The following is a 19,093-nucleotide window of genomic DNA, read 5'->3' on the forward strand; positions in this document are numbered from 1 at the left end:
GTTGGCATTGGATCCTGTGACCTTTTAGTTAAAGCATACACTGGTGAGTCATCTGGGAGGTTTGTGGGATCTCTTAGAACATCGAGAGCTTCATTTTGGCCAAATGCTTACAACTTCTTTGTGCAGTGTCACTGTGAACTCATTTACTTACTGTGGATTCATAACAAAGTAAAGCGTTTTTCCTTTTGTAGACATTTGCCTGAAAAAGTTAAGGATGACCAGCAACTGAAGAATATGAGTGGCCAGTGGTTTTATGAAGCCAAGGCAAAAAGACACAGAGACAGAATCCACGGTGCAGATATCATCAGAGCATCCATGAGGAAGAAGAGGCCCCAGGCAGCAGGTAAGTTGATTGGGCTACTGCCTCTCAAGGCAACATTTGTTTGGGAGAAGTAGTCCTTGGGAGAAGGGGAGGGTGTCACCATCGCTACTGAATCTGCGGAGGGAAATCATTTAGGGGTGTGCTTTGCATACTGTGTGGTCCTGTAGGTCAAAATCTTCTTGGGTTTGGATGGATGAAGTCAGGGCTAAGTGACTTAGTGTGGTAAAGAAGAACAAAGGAAGCCCTTTAGCTGCCATATTGACTTGGAGTAACATTGACAATTGAGGCTTATAAAGGATGCGTGTGTGTGTGTGTGTGTGTGTGTGTGTGTGTGCGCGCACGCGCGCGCACTCTGTCGTGTCTGACCCTTGGACGGTAGCCTACCAGGCTCCTCTGTCCATGGAATGTTCCAGGCAAGAATACTGGAGCGGGTTGCCATTTCCTACTCCAGGGGATCTTCCCAACCTTGGGGCATCAAATCTACATCTCTTGTGTCTCCTGCATTGGCAGGCAGATTTTTTTTTTTTTTTTTTTAACCTGTGTACCACCTGGAAAGCTCTTATCAGGGATCGACCATCTCCTCTTTCTTTGGCTCTAACTAAAAATTCAGAACCTTTTCTCCTGAGTAGAGTAACAGGAAGAGATTGGCCTTCCTGCTCAATGACTGTGACACCTGGTACTTCTTTAAAAACCAAGTACATCATTTAAGGGACTGTAAAGACAGCATTTTGGAGGCTTCTTCAGAATTCTGTTGAGTTCATTAAATATTTACCAGGTGACTTCTCTCTAATCAACTCTGCACTAGTCAGGTTAAACCTTTACCCCTGAGAACTAGCACCTGTCTAGTTCTAACCTGTTCTCAATAAGGAAATTATCTCTTTGGCATCTAATATGTTACAGGCATTTCTTCCCTAATATTTCTAATTGTAGTAGCAATCTTATAAGGTAGGTATTATTATCCTCATTATATGTATGCAATACATAAAACTCAGAGAAGTGAAGTAACTTGTCATCAACGGGCTATGAGCACTGCATAGCTCATTGTAAGGAGTCAGCCCCCATCTATAAGGAGTGTAGCTCTACATCAGAAGGGCTGAAATCCCAGCTCTGCCATGCACCCTCCCAAAACCACCCAGAACTTAAGAAATCTTGAAGGGTCCCATGGGTTATACCGAGGGCTCCATTTTGCAGTTAAAGAAACTAGACTTATGAGTAGAAAGACCTGTGAATGTATTTGGAAATTGGGAGTCCTTTGTGGCTCAGACAGTAAGGAATCTGCCTGCAATGCAGGAGACCTGGGTTCAATCCCTGGGTCAGGAAGATCACCTGGAAAAGGGCATGGCAACCCACTCCAGTGTTCTTGCCTGGAGAATCCCATGGACAGAGGAGCCAGGCGGGCTACAGTCCGTGGGGTGGCAGAGAGTCAAACACGACTGGAATGACTAAGCACATGTTGCTTCATCTTAATTCTTAACACTGATGGAAGTATTACTGGCGCTTACTGGCTATGTGGCCTTAGGCAAGTCTCTTGATCCCTTTGGTCTTCAATTTTGAAATCTGTAAACTTGGAAAATTTTTCCCTCCTCAGAGGATCATGCATACAAGGGACTCAACACTTTGCCTCGAACTCAGTCATCACTCAGTTGAGGCTAATTATCCAAGAGGTGCAGATAGAGAGCAGTGGGTGTTCAGAGACCAAAGAGATTATTTCCTGAAGAGGGATCACAGAGGTTTTAAGGGGGCTCTGGCATCTGAGCTAGCTTCTGAGAGCTTGTAGAATTTGGCTGTGTAGAGACTGTGAGAGGAGGAGGCAGTGGAGAGGAACATTCCAGAATAGAAGCATTTGTTCCCTTTTGTATCCCAGAACCCAGCCTTGAGTCGAGCCCATTGTAGCTGTTCAGTAAAGAGTTGGTAATGATGCTGTTTCTGTCCCAACAAGAACTTCCCTACCCTGAGCATCCCCTGGCCATATGCAACAAGTCCTGACCCCAATTCAAGTCAGATTCACCTAGAGCAGTCGCAATTTTGCTTTAGTCGTGTCTGAACATTTAAAGATGCGTCCATGCTCGCTGGAGGCTACTTGTGGGCAACTAACAACATGACTCCTCTCACAGGTGTATTGATAATTCTGATCTCAAGTACACAGACTCATTCGTGATGCCAGGGTGTTCAGGGAAGGCCTGACGTTCAGGTTCCAGCCTTCAGAGGTTAGAGCTGATATGAGAAGTTGTAGGTTGTGGAGAAGACAGATGGATAACGTTCTTGCCTTTATTATTTCCTGTTTCAGATGAGCAGAGTAAGGACAGAGCAAACAGGGCAAAGGAAAGCTGGGTGAATAACGTCCACAAGGATGCTTTCCTCCCCCCAGAGCTAACCGGTGTTGTAGAAGAGCCAGAAGAAGATGTAGCCCCAGCAAGCCCCAGGTGAGACCGAGCCCATGGGGAGAGCTGCTGCACATGGGGGTCCTGGCTAGGTCCTGCTGTGAGGCCAGCCAGGTCTCATGGGTGTGGGGAGGAGGGCATGGATGAGAGCGTTCTGAGCCCTGATATGAACAAAACCTGAGTGGTATTCTTTCTCAGCTTCCAGAATGTCTAACAAATCTGCATATTAAATAAAATGTCAAGTGGTGATTTCTTCCCACCAACTAGAGCTGTTTTTTTTTTTAAATTGTTATTTGTACTAAGGGTTTCTTCATAGAGTAAATGAAAATGTACTCCAAAATGAATATTGGGGAATAAGTCATTGAAGGAAAGAGATGAATGGGGGGGATTCCCTGGTGATCCAGTGTTAGGACTTAGATACACTGCTGTGGGCCCAGGTTCCTTCCCTGGTCAGGGAACTAAGAGCCCCACAAGCTGCACAAATGTGGCCCAAAAAAAGAAATCAGTGATGATCAAATTGTAACAGCCTGGTGCAATTGAAGAAATTTAAGCACCAAAACCAAGCAGATGGGAATTCCAGTCCTGAATATGCCATTTATTAGCATTTGACCATGGGCAAGTCATTTAATCTCCCTGAATCTCTTTCCCTAACTATAGATAGGAATCATACTGTATAAGAAAGATTCTGATGAGAATTAGTACATAAAATACCTGGTACATGGTAGGTACTGAATAGATGGCTCTTAAGGATGCAGATTGTCCTCAATATTTCAGTCTTGCTTTTGTGCATTTTCCATTTATCTTATCACCTGACCAATCAAAATGCACATTTGTACATCCTTCCTATGATATAGCTGATTATGAGGCTATGTTGCCACAAACTTTTTCAACCAAGATGATTTGTTTTTAGATATTTAAGGATCTTCCCATTGGTATCTGTCCATTGGGCAGTATAGTTGTTACTCTTTGGTTGAAGGACAATTACATTTTCTCTCTAGTTCCTCAGTGAAGGCAATTGAATCAGAATCGCCTACTGTAGTGAAGTCAGTGAATTTGCTGGTGGGACAGTCAATGAGTTAAGGTCCAAGGCTGAGACACCTGGGAAATGGGGATGTTTTCAATATAATTTGTGGATGAGAGAGTGGGTCTATTCTATAGGCACCAACAGGCATTTCAGGGTCAAATATAAGTCTTATGTTATATGAATAATGGAATACTGAGTCTATTAAGGTACTTGTTGTTTATCCATTTCCCTTTTAGAGAGGACTTGCTTTGTTTTCCTGGGTGGTAGGCGACACCATATCCCCCCCACCCCCACCCAGGATGATCTGTGATGTTCTCTTAAGACCCTGATGCTGGGAAAGATTGAAGGCAAAAGGAGGAGGGGGGTGGCAGGGGATGAGAAGCTGGTTAGGCAGCATCACCAACTCAATGGACATGAGTTTGAGCAAACGCCAGGAGATAGTGAAGGACCTCCTTTCCTTCTCCCAGGAACTCATTTCATCTCAAATGGCCTAAGGGACTGAGATGCCACAACCCTTAGAGCTTGACTGAGTTTCCTTATGACCACACAGCCTGGTGGGTACTCACCTTCCTTTCCCAATTTGAGGCTGTGAATAGTGTCCACATTTGTGTCTATATTGTTGGTTACATTTCCTGGATGACCTCAGACACATCTTTAAGGTTTCATCTGTATGTACCTCGGGACCAAGCTGTCTCACCAGGGTGTTATGAGATGGAATGTAACGAGGTAGGGGTACCACTTGGCATTTCTCAGGAAGAAAGAAAATTGGCAATTTGCAGGTGGCCTTATATTAGGTTGGCAATCCCCGATGGCTCAGATGGTAAAGAATCTGCCTGCAATACAGGAGACCTGAGTTCAATCCCTGGGTCATGAAGATCCCCTAGAGAAGGAAATAGCAACCCACTCCAATATTTTTACCTGGACAATTCCATGGACAGAGGAGCCTGGTAGGCTACGGTCCCGGGGTCGTAAAGTGTTGAACAAGACTGAGCGACTAACATGTTATTATAACACAGATGAGGTAGGCCAATAAGACAGGAATAAACATGTTTGATGTGTCCGGCATACTTTGCTCGTTACGTGGCGTGAGCGGTGATCACCCAGAACTGTAGCAGGAGCTGTTACTGACTTCCTTCTCTCTGTGTCAGAAGCTCCTGCTTTACTCAGTGTCAGGTTCCAGCATGTTTCTCACCTATACTTTGACCTTTGGGAACTGGGTGTGTTAAGTATATTTTGCGGCCTGTACTTTTAGACTAAGTGAACTTCAATAGAATGACTCAATACCTGTCAATATTTTCTTAGGAGTCAGGGAGGGTGAGGCAACCCTGACTGGGTATTGCAGTTTCTGAAGGATTTTTTTTTCCCCCTAATAAGCTCTGGAGCAAGAGTCCTTCTTCTGTTGTGGGCACAATTATGAGTGCTTCTGTTTGTGAGTAATTAACTCATTGTGGGTATTAAACGTGTGTTCAAGCATGAGAAGCTACCTGCGTTCCTTTGGAACTGGTCTTTGCATCTGTAGCTTGAGGAGGCAGAGAGGGCTCTGATGAACAGAGGGGGAGCAGGGGATGAGGTTCTCTTTTGAGCGGCAAAGAAAACTCCAAGCGCGCTCAGCTCTAGTTCTGGCTGCTGGGTAGTACTGGCACAAACGGTGGTAAAGGACTGGTGTTAGGGATTTAAGTGTTTTCTCTTTCTAGTTATCACAGATTGAGCCCTTTAATAAAATATAATAAAAATGAATACTCGAAAAGTGAAATATAGATAACAACTAGGGCATGCAAAGCATAAGCCCACTGAGGATGTACTGTGGTGTCTCAGCAAACTGCTGTAACTGATTCTAAGTGCATACTCTTGATGTCTGCTCAGTTCAGTGTCTCAGTCATGTCCGACTCTTTGCAACCCCATGAATCGCAGCACGCCAGACCTCCCTGTCCATCACCAACTTCCAGAGTTTACTCAAACTCATGTCCATCGGTGTCAGTGATGCCATCCAGCCATCTCATCCTCTGTCGTCCCCTTCTCCTCCTGCCCCCAATCCCTCCCAGCATCAGAGTCTTTTCCAATGAGTCAACTCTTCACATGAGGTGGCCAAAGTATTGGAGTTTCAGCTTCAGCATCATTCCTTCCAAAGAAATCCCAGGGCTGATCTCCTTCAGAATGGACTGGTTGGATCTCCTCGCAGTCCAAGGGACTATTGGACACCACAGTTCAAAAGCATCAATTCTTCGGCACTCAGCTTTCTTTACAGTCCAACTCTCACATCCATACATGACTACTGGAAACACCATAGCCTTGACTAGATGGACCTTTGTTGGCAAAGTAATGTCTCTGCTTTTTAATATTCTATCTAGGTTGGTCACAACTCTCCTTCCAAGGAGTAAGTGTCTTTTAATTTCATGGCTGCAATCACCATCTGCCGTGATTTTGGAGCCCCCCCAAAATAAAGTCGGACACTGTTTCCACTGTTTCCCCATCTATTTCCCATGAAGTGATGGGACCAGATGCCATGATCTTCATTTTCTGAATGTTGAGCTTTAGGCCAACTTTTTCACTCTTCTCTTTCACTTTCATCAAGAGGCTTTTGAGTTCCTCTTCACTTTCTGCCATAAGGGTGGTGTCATCTGTATATCTGAGGTGATTGATATTTCTCCCAGCAATCTTGATTCCAGCTTGTGCTTCTTCCAGCCCAGTGTTTCTCATGATGTACTCTGCATATAAATTAAATAAGCAGGATAACAGTATACAGCCTTGACGTACCTGTTGTAAACCAGTAACGCACAGTTCACATACTGGCACTGGTACAATGGTCTGCAGTTTGATAGCACATCGTGTCTCTCCCCCCAAATAATTGTGGGACGGGCATACAATAATTCCCCAGACATGGCTGAGCCTTGATGGGGAGCAGAGGATGAAAATGTAAGAAATTTCATGTGCATCAGATCCTGCCTCCCCAACAAGGAATACCGTGTGTTTCCTGGTTATAGAGGTAGGCCTGCTCTGGGATGAGAAGCCCCTCCTTTATTATTTGAGATGACATGTTCTCTGAAAAAAAGTTTGGGTGCTTAGGGAATCACGGAGAGTCTAGTAGCCTCTCAACTGACCAGGGCCTTATGTGGCCCCACCCTTGGTGCTACTCTGGTCTGAAGGAGCCCAGAAGTGGACTGACCTTTTTAGTTCCTCTCTGTCTCTCCAATCTCTTCCCCTAAGACTACCTCTCTGAGGACTGGTCCCTCTGGTAGCTTATATCATCTTGGCTGAGAGTAAAAAGTGAGAGTGTTAGTTGCTGAGTTGTGTCCAACTCATTGAGACCGCATGGACTCTAGCCTGCCAGACTCCCCTGTCCATGGAATTCTCTAGGCAAGAATGTTGGAAGGGGGTATGTGGCCACAAACAGGGTCAGCCCAGACTTCTAAAAAAATGAAAAACAAAAGCAAGAGTTTCTCAAGTGTGTTTTAAGCTTCCCAACTCTTTTCTTCTCCTGGTTTCACCTCCCACACTCTTTGCCATCCTACATCCTTCAGTTCCCTTGTGGCTTCCTCCTTTCCCCTTGGAAAGGCTATACTGTGCATTCTACCCTAAGGCTTACTTAAATTTTTAATAACTTAAGCCAGTGTGGATGAAAGTTTTGAGCTTCTTTCCTTTTCTTGGTTGTTTCTAAAAGCTTAAAGAACTACTCTGAGAATGTATCCTGGTAAGGTTCAGAACCTTCAGCCACAGAAAGCAAGTTCCTAAGTGCAAAGGAGTTTACATTAGAGGCAGTGGGCATCACACGAAGGACGTGGTAGCCTACTCTGCCTACATATAAACCGGCCCTAGTAACAGATGACAGTCAGTAATAGGCCAATGACTGCTACTGTTGGAGCAGAAGTCACAGGGGGCACTGTGTGCCAGCCTGAGCCACAGACAGAAGAAATAGGAAGCCAGATGAAAGGCCATCTAAGAGTGAGATGCAGAGAAAAATAGGACAAAGAGAAATAGGTATGGATAGTGAGGATAGAGCCATTAATGCATAGGTTGGCTTGATTTACTTTTAGGATATTTCTTGGAAATAAAGTGTTTAAATATCCTTGTTTGCAGTTGATTGAAAAACACAGATTTAGCATCTTCCTAGCACCTAATAGAATAAATCATTCTGTAGGGTTGCAAATTCATTCTCCATGCAGTCATTCAGTCAGTCGGTAAACAGTTGTTGAGTATTTGTTGTACATAAGATGGTATCTAGGAATTCAAAGTGGAATAAGACATGATCCCTGTCCTTGAGGAACTTATTCCAGAAATAATTATATTTAAGGGATTTCTTGAAGGATAAGAAGGATTCTGTTAGGGAGACAGAGGACAGGACAGGCAGAGGGGATGACATGGGAATCTGGTTTGGCTTGACATCTGGAAGGGTCTAACAGAGTGGATATATTGCAGTTATCAATTACTAGTTATCTCTTGAGTGCTCTACCAACACTTCAGATTTCTTCTAAACTCATCTCTAAAATTCTGTTGTATGTTTCCTCTTTTCTCCATTCCCTTACTTAGGATTTTACCATCTCTCACCTAAATTTCTGTTATAATGTCCTTATTGAATTGAACCTGTCTACACAGTTACCAGATCATGACTCTAAAAAGTAAACTGGATCATAATGTCATTTGGTGTTTCCTTGTGACTTAAAAGTGAAAGTCTAGCCTTTTGGTCAACATTCAAGGCTCTTCACAATCTGGTTCTAACTACTTCTTTTAGCATGAGTGTGTGTGTTAGTCACTCGGTTGTATTTGACTCTTTGTGACCCTATGGACTATAGCCTGCCAGGCTCCTCTGTCCATGGAATTCTCCAGACAAGAATACTGGAGTGGGTAGCCATTCCCTTCTCCAGGGGATATTCCCAACCCAGGGATTGAACCTGGGTCTCCTGCATTGCAGGCAGATTCTTTACCATCTAAACCACCAGGGAAGAGAAGTTCTCAACTGTGACCTGTATGTCACAGTTGCCCAAGGAACTTTTAATAATCCAGATTCCCAGGGCTAAGTATCACTGTGTTGCTCTCTAGGGTTGAGGACCTATGTCTCGCTCACCACCATCCCCCAAGCTTCTAACACTATATCCAGCACATAGTAGGTACTTGGTATCTATGGACCAAGTGAATGAATGTTGTTCCCTCTCTTACTGTTGTCCATCACTTATCACTACCTGACATTATATTACATATTCATTTTTGTGTGTTTGTTTTCCCCCCTCTCAGCTGCAAAAGGAAAAAGACTTTGTCTACTACTGTATTTCATTTTGTTCACTGCTCTCTTCCTGGAACAGACAATAGTGCCCTACAAATGTCTTGTGGAATAAATGAATGAATGAAGAATATATGGGAAAATGTATTTTAAATTTTTTAAAAAGAGAAAAATAGGTGGAGAGTGAGAGATGGATTGACTGAGAATAGTTGATGATATAATGAATTATTGAATAGAGAATAATGATGAAAGAGGGGTTAATGGATAAACAAATGAGTAATAAATAATTGAATGAAGTCCTTTGGACCCCAGGGATCCAGTAGAAAAAGAGACTAAGAGAGCAAGAAAAAATTTAAGCTACAAGGCAAGAATGGCATTGATAACATCCAGGTTTTATTGCTTTGCCAAGACTGCCTCACTTCAGACATATCACCATGAGCTCTGGTGATTATAAAAGCTGGAGGAGACTTTGAGGGCTATTCTCAAATTTGGACAACCACAAGTAAGGAGCATTCAGGATGGAGAACAAGAAGGCATGGAGGTAGGAGGGAGCTTGGCTGCTGCAGGGGTTGTGATGCCCATTAATCAAAAATATCCATGGAGAATGTCCCCAAAATGAGTTCAGGGAGAACAGGATAAAGCCTGTACTATGGTGTTTCTTTCCATGATATTGGCAGATTTTCCTCTGGGAATTTTCCTATGAAATGCTGCAAAAGTGATGAGTTTTATTGCATGCAAAAGCTGTGCACTCCCACCTTTCTTTGTTTTTGGTAAAATTAAAGTGCTATTTCATTATAAGTTATCATAGTGAACCAAAAAATGCTCATCTTTGAGCTTTATCGCCTGTGCTTCCATGATTCTCACTTCTGACACCCCTCTCTCTTACCCTGTGTTGAATGGGAACCTACCAATTAACACCATGTCTTTAGCTCTGAAATAGTATTGTTTTTTCCACTAATGCTCTTTTTCCTGGAAAGCTTTTGTTTGTATATATATCTATCTCCCTCTTGCAGAGGGATTAGCTACTTGCCTTAACCCTCTATAATAAGATCAGTGTGAGGCCCTTCACTTGCTCCCAAAGGCAGGGTAGAGATGAGCCAAGCTATGGGACAATGCATTTGATCTTTTGTTCTTGGACTAATTGCAAATCCAGTGATGTGAATGTTTCATTTCTTGGAGGCCTGCCCTACAGAATCACTCACATTGAGCTCTTAAATGAATCTTGCTAATCCTACAGAATCTTAGATATACCCAAATTAGTTGTGAGGGATAGTTTCACTCTGACATCAGTGTGCCTTATGGATGGATGGGAATGTGTGTGTTAAATAAATCTGTAGCATGAACTGGGGTAGAACCAAAGAAGTAATATTTTACTTAAAAAAAAAATACTGACTTGAAAGGCTGGCATAGTATATTTATGAATCTGCTTCACTCAAGCCCTGAGCCATTTCTTCATGTGTTTTTTTTCACATTTTTTTTTACACATTGCGTGTAACATGTGTTAGCACAAAGCTGGGTGCCAGGCACAGCATTAACATCTAAGGAATTCACAATTCAAAGGGAGAAAGCAGCAACGGCAAGAAACACAGGGAGAAAAATCACTTGAAAAATTTGCTTCTGAGTTCAGACACAGTTAATATTTATTCTGAAATGTACCTCACAAGAGAGTAAGTCCGTTGTTATTTTTAACTGCTTTACTTATTTTTTGTTTTTTGGTCACACCACGTAGCCTGTGGGATCTTAGTTCCCCAACCAGGGATCAAACCCATGCCCCTTGCCATGGAGCACAGAGTCCTAACCACTGGGATGACAGGGAATTCATTTTTAACTGCTTTAGAGGGAAAGCCTGCTTAAGGTTCAAAAGCTTTAAAAGTTGTTGCATGTGCTTAGAAGTACTTTACAGCTGGACGTAGAAGCAGATGGGCTGTCCCACTGCCCAGGTGGTATAGTTCTAAGACTGCTGTGAAGGCCTTCTTCCCCATGTGTCCCAACCAGAGTACCTAACATTCTTCTTCTTTTAAGTCTTCGAAGACTTGTATGAAAATGCAGACACTTTCAGGAGCCAAAGTCTAACAATAATATCATAGTCTAATATTTTAATAATCTTCTTACAGAAGTAAACCAGTTTTGGCTAAGTGCTCTATCTAGTATTGAGGCATCCTAGGTGGCACAGTGTTAAAAGAATCTGCCTGCCAATGCAGGAGATAAAAGAAACATGAGTTTGGTCCCTGGGTCAGGAAGATCCCTTGGAAGAGGAAATGGCGCCTAGGGATGTTGCAAAAGTCAGCTGAGAATAGGATGGCTGCTGTGTTGATAGTTGCCCAGTAAAAGACAGGCAAACAAAACATCGTTGTATTCCTTGAAGGACACAAAGCTGGAGCTTAATCGAGGAAGTAGCTGCATTTTTCAGAAGCATTTTGAGGCATGAAACTCTGGTTTTGATTTTTTCTACTTAGGCAGACTTGTGAAGTGTGGTTAACTAAGTACCCCATCGTCATCCCATTTTCTGCTTATCCCACCCACCAGAGAACACAGTGAATCCTGTATGTTCCCGGTAGTTCATGTCTGATCATGTGCACCGAATGCCTCATTTCTTTCTCTCTTTTGCTTTCTGAATAGCAGGAACAAAGACATCTTGTGTAAAACCTAAATAATGTGCCTCGTTGTAGTTTGGCAAACCACAGATTGAAAAGAAAAAAAAAAAGCTGTGGTCACCTGTGTGTGCTGCTGCCTTCCTGGCACTGGCTTATTTGGCCTTGAGTTGTATAGCCACTCACTCACCAGTTGTGTCCCAGACACTGTACATGGTATTCCGAGGAACAGAAAGATGGCTAAGATGCTCTTGAGGGGTCTCCCTGGTTACTGTGAGAGAGAAGATACATATGCATGGGGTGAGGTTGCATCGCTCCTCATGTGGTTGTATGAAATCCATAGCTGTGTAGGGTTTGGTAAGATAGAGGTTGGTTTGGTCCCTGGGCAGGTGGGGACCACGTGATGTACAGCGTGGGCAGTTGGGGTGGTGGCTGGGGGTGCAGAAGTGGGGTTTCCAGGGAGCAGAGGGAGGAGGCTGTAGGGACGCTGCTTGTCCTTTGTTCTTGGGGAGAAGGAGAGAGAAGGGAGGAAGATGATAGGAGAGGAGGGCGGCAGTTTGCTCAGGTCCTGCAGTTATGCAACTGATTTATTTACTAGTTGAAAGTGCTCATTACTCAGTCGTGTCTGACTCTCTGTGACCCCACGGACTGTAGCCCTACAGGCTCCTCTGCCCCTGTGACTCTCCAGGCAAGAATACTGGAGTGGGTTGCCATTCCCTTCTCCAGGGGATGTTCCCGACCCAGGGATCAAAGCTGGGGTCTCCTGCTTTGCAGGCAGATTCTTTATTGTCTGAGCTAAGGGAGATGATACAAAGCACTCTGAGAAGATGAAAGCACTCTGAGAAGATGAACGTGGCATCTGCTATAAGCTTCCTCATATCGCTCACTGGCTTCTTAAAGTGACACTCAAGAGACATGGCTTTCTAGTCCTGAGCTGTGGGCTGCTTTTACTGTGAGTCCTGTCAGCGACCAGGGTCCTTTTTTCCTGTTGGCTGATAGATAGCTTGATTCATGTTTGTGCTCACCTCTTGCAAGAACAGAGGCCGCCTGCCATGTGTTTTGATATTAGCCTTAATTCTGGCTCCATTGTAAGTTCCCACCCTTGGTCCCTGCTCTTTCCCTCCCCATCCTGCCCCCGCCTCAGGTTCTCACATCCCTGTGTTAAGGCTGTGTTCCACATACGTCTGCCTCATCTGCTGTAATTCCTGTCTGCAACAGTGAGGAAGGTAACAAAAGGAAGCATGCTTCCTCAAGTGTTCAGCCTGTTCCTGGGACTACCTCTCCATAGAAACATCAGTCCAAGTGCAGATGGAAGGAAAGGAAATTAAGCAGCAAGACCATCTGGCCCACGAGTTTAGAGACAGCAATCTTGGGCAAGGCTCTCTGGCTGTGGGGCAAAGTGCTCCCCTTCCCCACCTCCAGTTCCTTAGCTTCCTGGTGAAAAGCCAGCACCTTCTGAGGTATTTTTCCAAGTCCTTGACTCTGATGCCACTAGGAGTTTAACCAGGGTGGGGTTTAACGAGGCACGGTGCTTTCAAGTAATAGTGACCTCCCCTCTTATGCCTTGAGCAGGGGCGCCTGGAGCAGGAAGTCTGAGCAGGTGGTTTTCCTCCCTTTCCAAGGCCACTGTGACCTTCTTTGTCCTTCTCAGTCACCAGGGGAGTGGTGATTCAGGAGGGAGCCAGCTCAGCTCAACTTTCCTCCATTCACACTCCCCGTAGTACTCTCACCCCAGGGCTGCCCGGTCCCTGGGGTAGGGAGCCAGGGTCTGCAGAGTCCTCCTCTCCCCTCTGGGCCAGCTGCGGGCTTCTAACCTTCCACCATCCTCTGACTACGCTCCATCCTCACTCCTCTTGTATTTGAACAAGAACTCACCTGGCCAGCCTGGAGAGTCGGGGAAGCTTCCCCGTAAGTTGCCCCCATCCACCATCCTCCCAGCACAGCATCTCTGTCTGCTGTTTCTTCTGTTGCCCAGCCACTTGTCTCACCTGAGTCCTTTCTTTTCTTTTTTTTAAATACTGACTTATTTGCCTGTGTCACATCTTGGTTGCGGCACCCAGGATCTTTGCTGCACTGGGGGGCATCTTTCGTGATGATGCACGGACTCTCCAGTCGTGGCCTCTGGGCTCAGTAGCTCTGTGGCATCCAGGATCTTAGTTCCTTCACCAGGGGTCAAACCTGTTTCCCCTGCATTGCAAGGCGGATGCTTAACCACTGGACCACCAGAGAAGTCCCGCTTTAGCTATTTTCTACCTGAGTTAGAGTAAGCAGTGCCATTCCAGTCTTGGACCAGAGAATCTCTAGAACACTTTGGGGCCTTATTTCAGCAAGGGTATTCCCTTCTTGAGAACAGTTTGCTCACTTTCTAGTCTGCATCTGATGTGAGGTCCCAACTTTGAGATGAGTTTATTTGTACAAATTTCAGCCGTGAACCTCCTGTGTGCCTGGCACGGTGATAAAATCTTCAAGGCTTCTGATGGATGGTTTTGCCTTGTCTCAGGCCTGTCTTTCGTTCCTGTTTTCCCATTGCCTTTGCTTTGCTGCTTAATCTCTCAGCTCCAACTCCCTCTTCCTTCCTGGCAGTTCCATTTTACAAACTTCCTCTCCTATCCTGCCTTAATAGCTTCTGGCTTCAGAGGCATGATTTACACTTCCTCAAAGGGTAAGGTTTTATTCTCTGAATTATTGTTTCTTTTGCAGTTCCAGCGTGGTAAATCCAGCATCCACCATGATTGATGCATCCCAGGAAAACACAAGGAAGTCAGCTATATCTCCAGCCAAGGTAGATTGAACTTGGATTTTGAAAAGCTCATTTGGGGCCAGAATGCCATTCTCTCATTTTATCAAAGCACCATGAAAAAGAGGAATTTGTAGTACTTTTTTCCCATCAAATATAGATAAGTTTTACTATTTAATATAGGAAATCACTCTTTTGGTGGACCTAGATTTTTTACCCTAAAGAATAAAAAGTCTGACACTATTGGGGGCTGCTTCTTTTAAGCATATGGCATGTGGCTTGTTAGTTCCATGACAGTCCTTATTCCTATTCATGGCTTCCTGAATCCCTATTACAAGTCTTCTTGTGGGAGAGGATTTTCAATTTATGAAACTACAGATAGCAAACACTGATTTTCAGTCTTATATTAATAAATAAAAATACTAGGAGCAGGGATAACTTAGGAGTTCAGGATTAACATATACACACTACTATATATAAAACAGATAACCAACAAGGACCTACTGTATAGCACAAGGAACTATATGCAATATTTTATGATAACCTATAAGAGAAAAGAATCTGAAAAATGTATATATAACTGAATCACTTTGCTGTACAACTGAAACTAACAACATTGTAAATCAAGTATACTTCAGTTGAAAAGCAGAACTCTATTTATTGACATGCTTTCTGACATTAGAATCAATGATCATATTAATGACTATGAAGCACTTCAAGATACCTTGACTCTTAAATCCTTATAGAAAAGGTCAGTTACAATTATATTTAGTATGACTTTAACCTATCACAGAGAGTCTCGTACAGTAGAAGAGCGCTGGTGTGAATCTGCCGTAATTAGAGCCTCAGGTTTACCCTGATCTGTGACCACCTCTTTGATGTGTTCAGGCTCAAGTTTTTTCGCTTCTGTAAAAATCTCACCTCTGTAAGATTAGATTCGAATGCCTGGTTCTGGTTTAACTTTGTAAGACTTTGGAATTGAGTACATTTTACACAGTTTTGGTCTGATTTTTTTTTTTTTTTTTTTGGCATGGCATATATATAGTGATTCTTTGCTGACTGGATTAACTAGGACCATCATTTTTCAAACATGCCAGATAGAGTTTACTGGAGAAAACTATTAACTATTGCATATAATAAGCATTTGCTGACACTGAGTTGCTGTTATGACATATAAAATGAATTTAATAAACAGTATTTTTCCCCAGCCAAGGAAGAATCCGTTTAATAGCTCCATGTTGCCAGAAGATCACTTATCTCAACACACCAAAAATGAGCAGTCAAAAAATGGAAAGACTGGTTTCTTTCAGACTTCAAAAGAGGGTAAATATTATTTTTATTGAGCTAGATATTTTTATCTTTGTTATCTGTGGACTAAGGGAAATTCTCAGAGTTCCTTGAACTAAAATAACTTTCAAGAGAAAGTGAAAAATTGTGATGATTTTCTTATTCTTCTACTACACCCACCATTTTCCTGCCCGAGGAAAGGAAGCAGAAGTTTTAGAAACCGGAAGTTCATGCGTTCCAGGCTCAGAGGTGGCACTCGTGTGGCCTCCGTGCCTCGGGCCCCCCCATTGACCTGGGAAATGTTTTGACCAGAGGCATTCAGTCACTCCCTGAACACTATTTGTTGAATATCGACTGTGCAGACACTGTTCTCTGTTTAAAATTAAAAGAGTTTGCCTCAAGACTTGATAATGTTACAATCCTCTAATCTGTAATTATCAGCTCAGTCTCCCAGCAGCATTTGATTAGATTTGTTGCTGAACTGATTGAAGTCTGCCTCTTACAGAATTTTACCATTCTTACATTCTATTAAGAAGAAACATTAGACAATTTAATCTCTTCAAAATCAACTGTAAGAAGATTCCACAGGCATTAAAGACTGGACAAGGGGTAGAAAATTAATTTGGTTATTGTTCGGTTGCTAAATTGTGTCCAACCCTGTGACCCCCATAGACTGGAATTTTACACTGTTTGTATTTTATCCTCCCCATTGGATACACTTTATATAACATAAAATATTTTATAGAAAAGAAGTCACTGGAACATGGTACCTGTTTTTTTTTTTACCTTTTTGTCAAAATTAATTTTTATTTTAGGTGTTGAAATTTTCTTTTTAGAAAACTGAGCTCATTTTTCTGGTTTCTGTACATGAATTTTTTCAAGTGACTTTTGTATTTTTTCTTTACTCTCCTCAAGGAGTTTTTGAAATTTCTTAAAAAAATTTTTTTTTCTGTTGAGTATAAAATATAACAAGGTGTGAATATAAAGCATAGCCATCTTAAATTCAGTGAAGTTCATGCCTGAGTTTTTTTAGAGTTTTTAATTAGGTCTGTACTTAACCTTCATGCTTTATTGTCTTTTAATATTTTAGCATTTTTTGCTAAATGTAGATTAAGTTTATGATAGGTGTTTTAAATAATACGTTACTCTCCATTTGGTATATCATCTGATATGTTTTACTTTTCAGGGGAGTTGTCAGAGTCCAAAGAAGAGTCATCTATCCTGGATATTTCAAGCCAAAAGTTAGAGAAACCAAAGCAGACTCTTCCAGGTCCTGAGAATGGGTCCCCAATCAAGGCTCCAGTCCCCAAACCCAGGAAAGTGATCTACAAGTCCCAGGACTTAAAGCAAGATGACAACCAGCCTTTTCCTAGACAAAGGACAGACTCCCTGACCACAAGAGGGGCTCCCAGAGGGATCCTGAAACGCAATTCCAGTTCCAGTAGCACAGACTCAGAAACTGTGCGTTTTCATCAGAACTTTGAACCCAAAAGCAAAATTGTGTCCCTGGGCCTAACCATCCATGAGAGAATTTCTGAGAAGGAGCATTCTTTAGAAGACGACTCCCCCTCAAACTCGCTGGAGCCATTAAAGCATGTGAGATTCTCTGCTGTGGAGGATCAACTGCCACAGAGTCCAGGGCTGGTCCACGGCCGGGAAGTGGGAGAATTTAGTGTTTTAGAGTCCGATAGGTTGAAGAATGGAACAGAAGATGCAGGGCTCACAGATGAGCTTTGGAATGACCCTCAGCCTTCCCACTACACAAACGGCTTGCCTTTTCAGTCATCAGCCTCCAGCCCAAGTCCATCAAAAAATGAAACAAGTCAGCCAACGACTTCTGGTTCCTTTCCAATTAATGAGCACCGTTCTTCCAAAGAATTTTTAACTACAAGAGCAAAGTCCACTGAGAATTCACACACCATCAATGAACACAAAACTAGCTCATCAGAATTGTCCAAAAACCCTGCTGGTAAGAGATTCATCACTACCAGGCTATAAAAACTGACCCAGTGGGCTTGGGATGGCCAGGATAGCCAGGTAGCCTGGTAGAAGCCCATTTTGCCTTCTAGGTATTCCAGGTAAAATTTAGGCAGAAGCCACTGGGGAATGTTTATGCCTCTTAAAAGGTTTGCAGGTTGTCCTCAATCACCAATAGCCAAAAGATCCAGAATAGCACACTTTCTGGCACATATTACACTTCATCCTAAACAGTTATAAGTGTGTCAGTTATTTAGTCAAACAAATTATAGTATTTTTTTAGTTAAATCAAGGTTTGTATACAGAGTGAAAATTAAACATATGCTAATACCTTTATATAGAGTAAATATATTATTATTCATCTAATGCAAATTTATTGATTCCCATTTAACAAAACTTTGGCTTCTCTTTAATTTCAGGAGAACCTTCACTTTCTTAGCCTCAAAGGATGGGAAACTAGACTTTAAATTCTTACTAGGAAAAAGCTTTATATTGATACCATGTCTTGCCCAGGGCCTTCATCCATTTGTTCCTAGACTTTAAATATTGTGAAGGAAACTTTCTCCTTCAGTTGCTGTGAGTTGAGAGGCAGTGAGAATACTGATTTTTCTGGCTAGCTCATTGATTTAGCCCTCTCTTGAAGATCTTAGAGCTCTCAGAGGATGCCTCAAACTGCTTTCTGATACCCATATGATTACATCATAGTTCTTGTGTTTTAAAACCGAAGCAGTGGGAAAAACAATTGTATGTACTCTCTCTCATCTTCATTAAGTCTTACTCCAACCCCATGATACTTTCTGCAGTCAGAAACATATATTGTAGCAGCAGTCAAGTTTCTAAATCATTTTTCTTCTCATCCCCTATTGGTCATTGTTGCGTTGATCCTGAGTCACTTTCGCTCAGTCTTACTTTCTCACTTACTCAGATCAATCCACTTCTTAAAGACTAAGTGTCTCCATTACCCCTCTCCCTGGATATTTTAAATAATTTGAAAAAGGCAGAATATATATATTTTTTAGTTTTAAAATTAGCAGGTACTTCTTCAAAGATATAAAGGAACTCATTTTAAGGAAACTTCTAAAGTTTGAGTAAACACTAACAAATAATTAGATGATGCTTACTTAAATGTTTATCTAAAAGATGAAAAAATTCTTTGGTAATATTTTGTTTTGGTATAATCCAATAGAAAAAAAATGGTAAACCTTTCCTGGTTTTCAAAGTGTGCCTGCTTTCTCATAGACTACCTTTACAATTTTCTGTTAGCTATTTATTTATGCTTTCTGATTTTTAAATCTAACTCACCATGAAATCTGGGAAGAAGGCATCATCAGTAAACCCATTTTGATTGACAGACAGGCCTTCTGGTCTTGAAGCTTATAAACAAAGTTCTGCTTATTCACTAATGCCCTGTTTTCTCCCTGCTTACCACAAAAATATATACAAGTAAATAATGGAGCATAAAAAGAAAATCACAACCGAAAAATGGTAAACTCTAATTGTGCAGATTATGAGAGTTTAGCTCTGAGCTTTAGGACAATCACTATCACACTCATTAAAAAAAA

General features: G+C 42.4%; 1 protein-coding gene across 16 annotated transcripts in view; it reads left to right on the top strand.

Annotated features, from left to right (window-relative positions):
- Window positions 1-19,093, top strand: part of SYTL2 (synaptotagmin like 2) — a 119,195-nt gene that overhangs the window by 66,909 nt on the left and 33,193 nt on the right. For all 16 annotated transcript variants that reach the window (XM_025286234.3, XM_025286231.3, XM_025286233.3 and 13 more), the window contains 5 exons: window positions 192-343; window positions 2,610-2,745; window positions 14,231-14,312; window positions 15,476-15,590; window positions 16,741-17,523. In XM_025286234.3, coding sequence (XP_025142019.3) covers window positions 192-343; window positions 2,610-2,745; window positions 14,231-14,312; window positions 15,476-15,590; window positions 16,741-17,523 — 1,268 coding nt within the window. The remainder of the gene's footprint in view (window positions 1-191; window positions 344-2,609; window positions 2,746-14,230; window positions 14,313-15,475; window positions 15,591-16,740; window positions 17,524-19,093) is intronic.

This window comes from Bubalus bubalis, chromosome 5 (genome assembly GCF_019923935.1).
Source record: "Bubalus bubalis isolate 160015118507 breed Murrah chromosome 5, NDDB_SH_1, whole genome shotgun sequence".
NCBI lineage: Eukaryota > Metazoa > Chordata > Mammalia > Artiodactyla > Bovidae > Bubalus > Bubalus bubalis.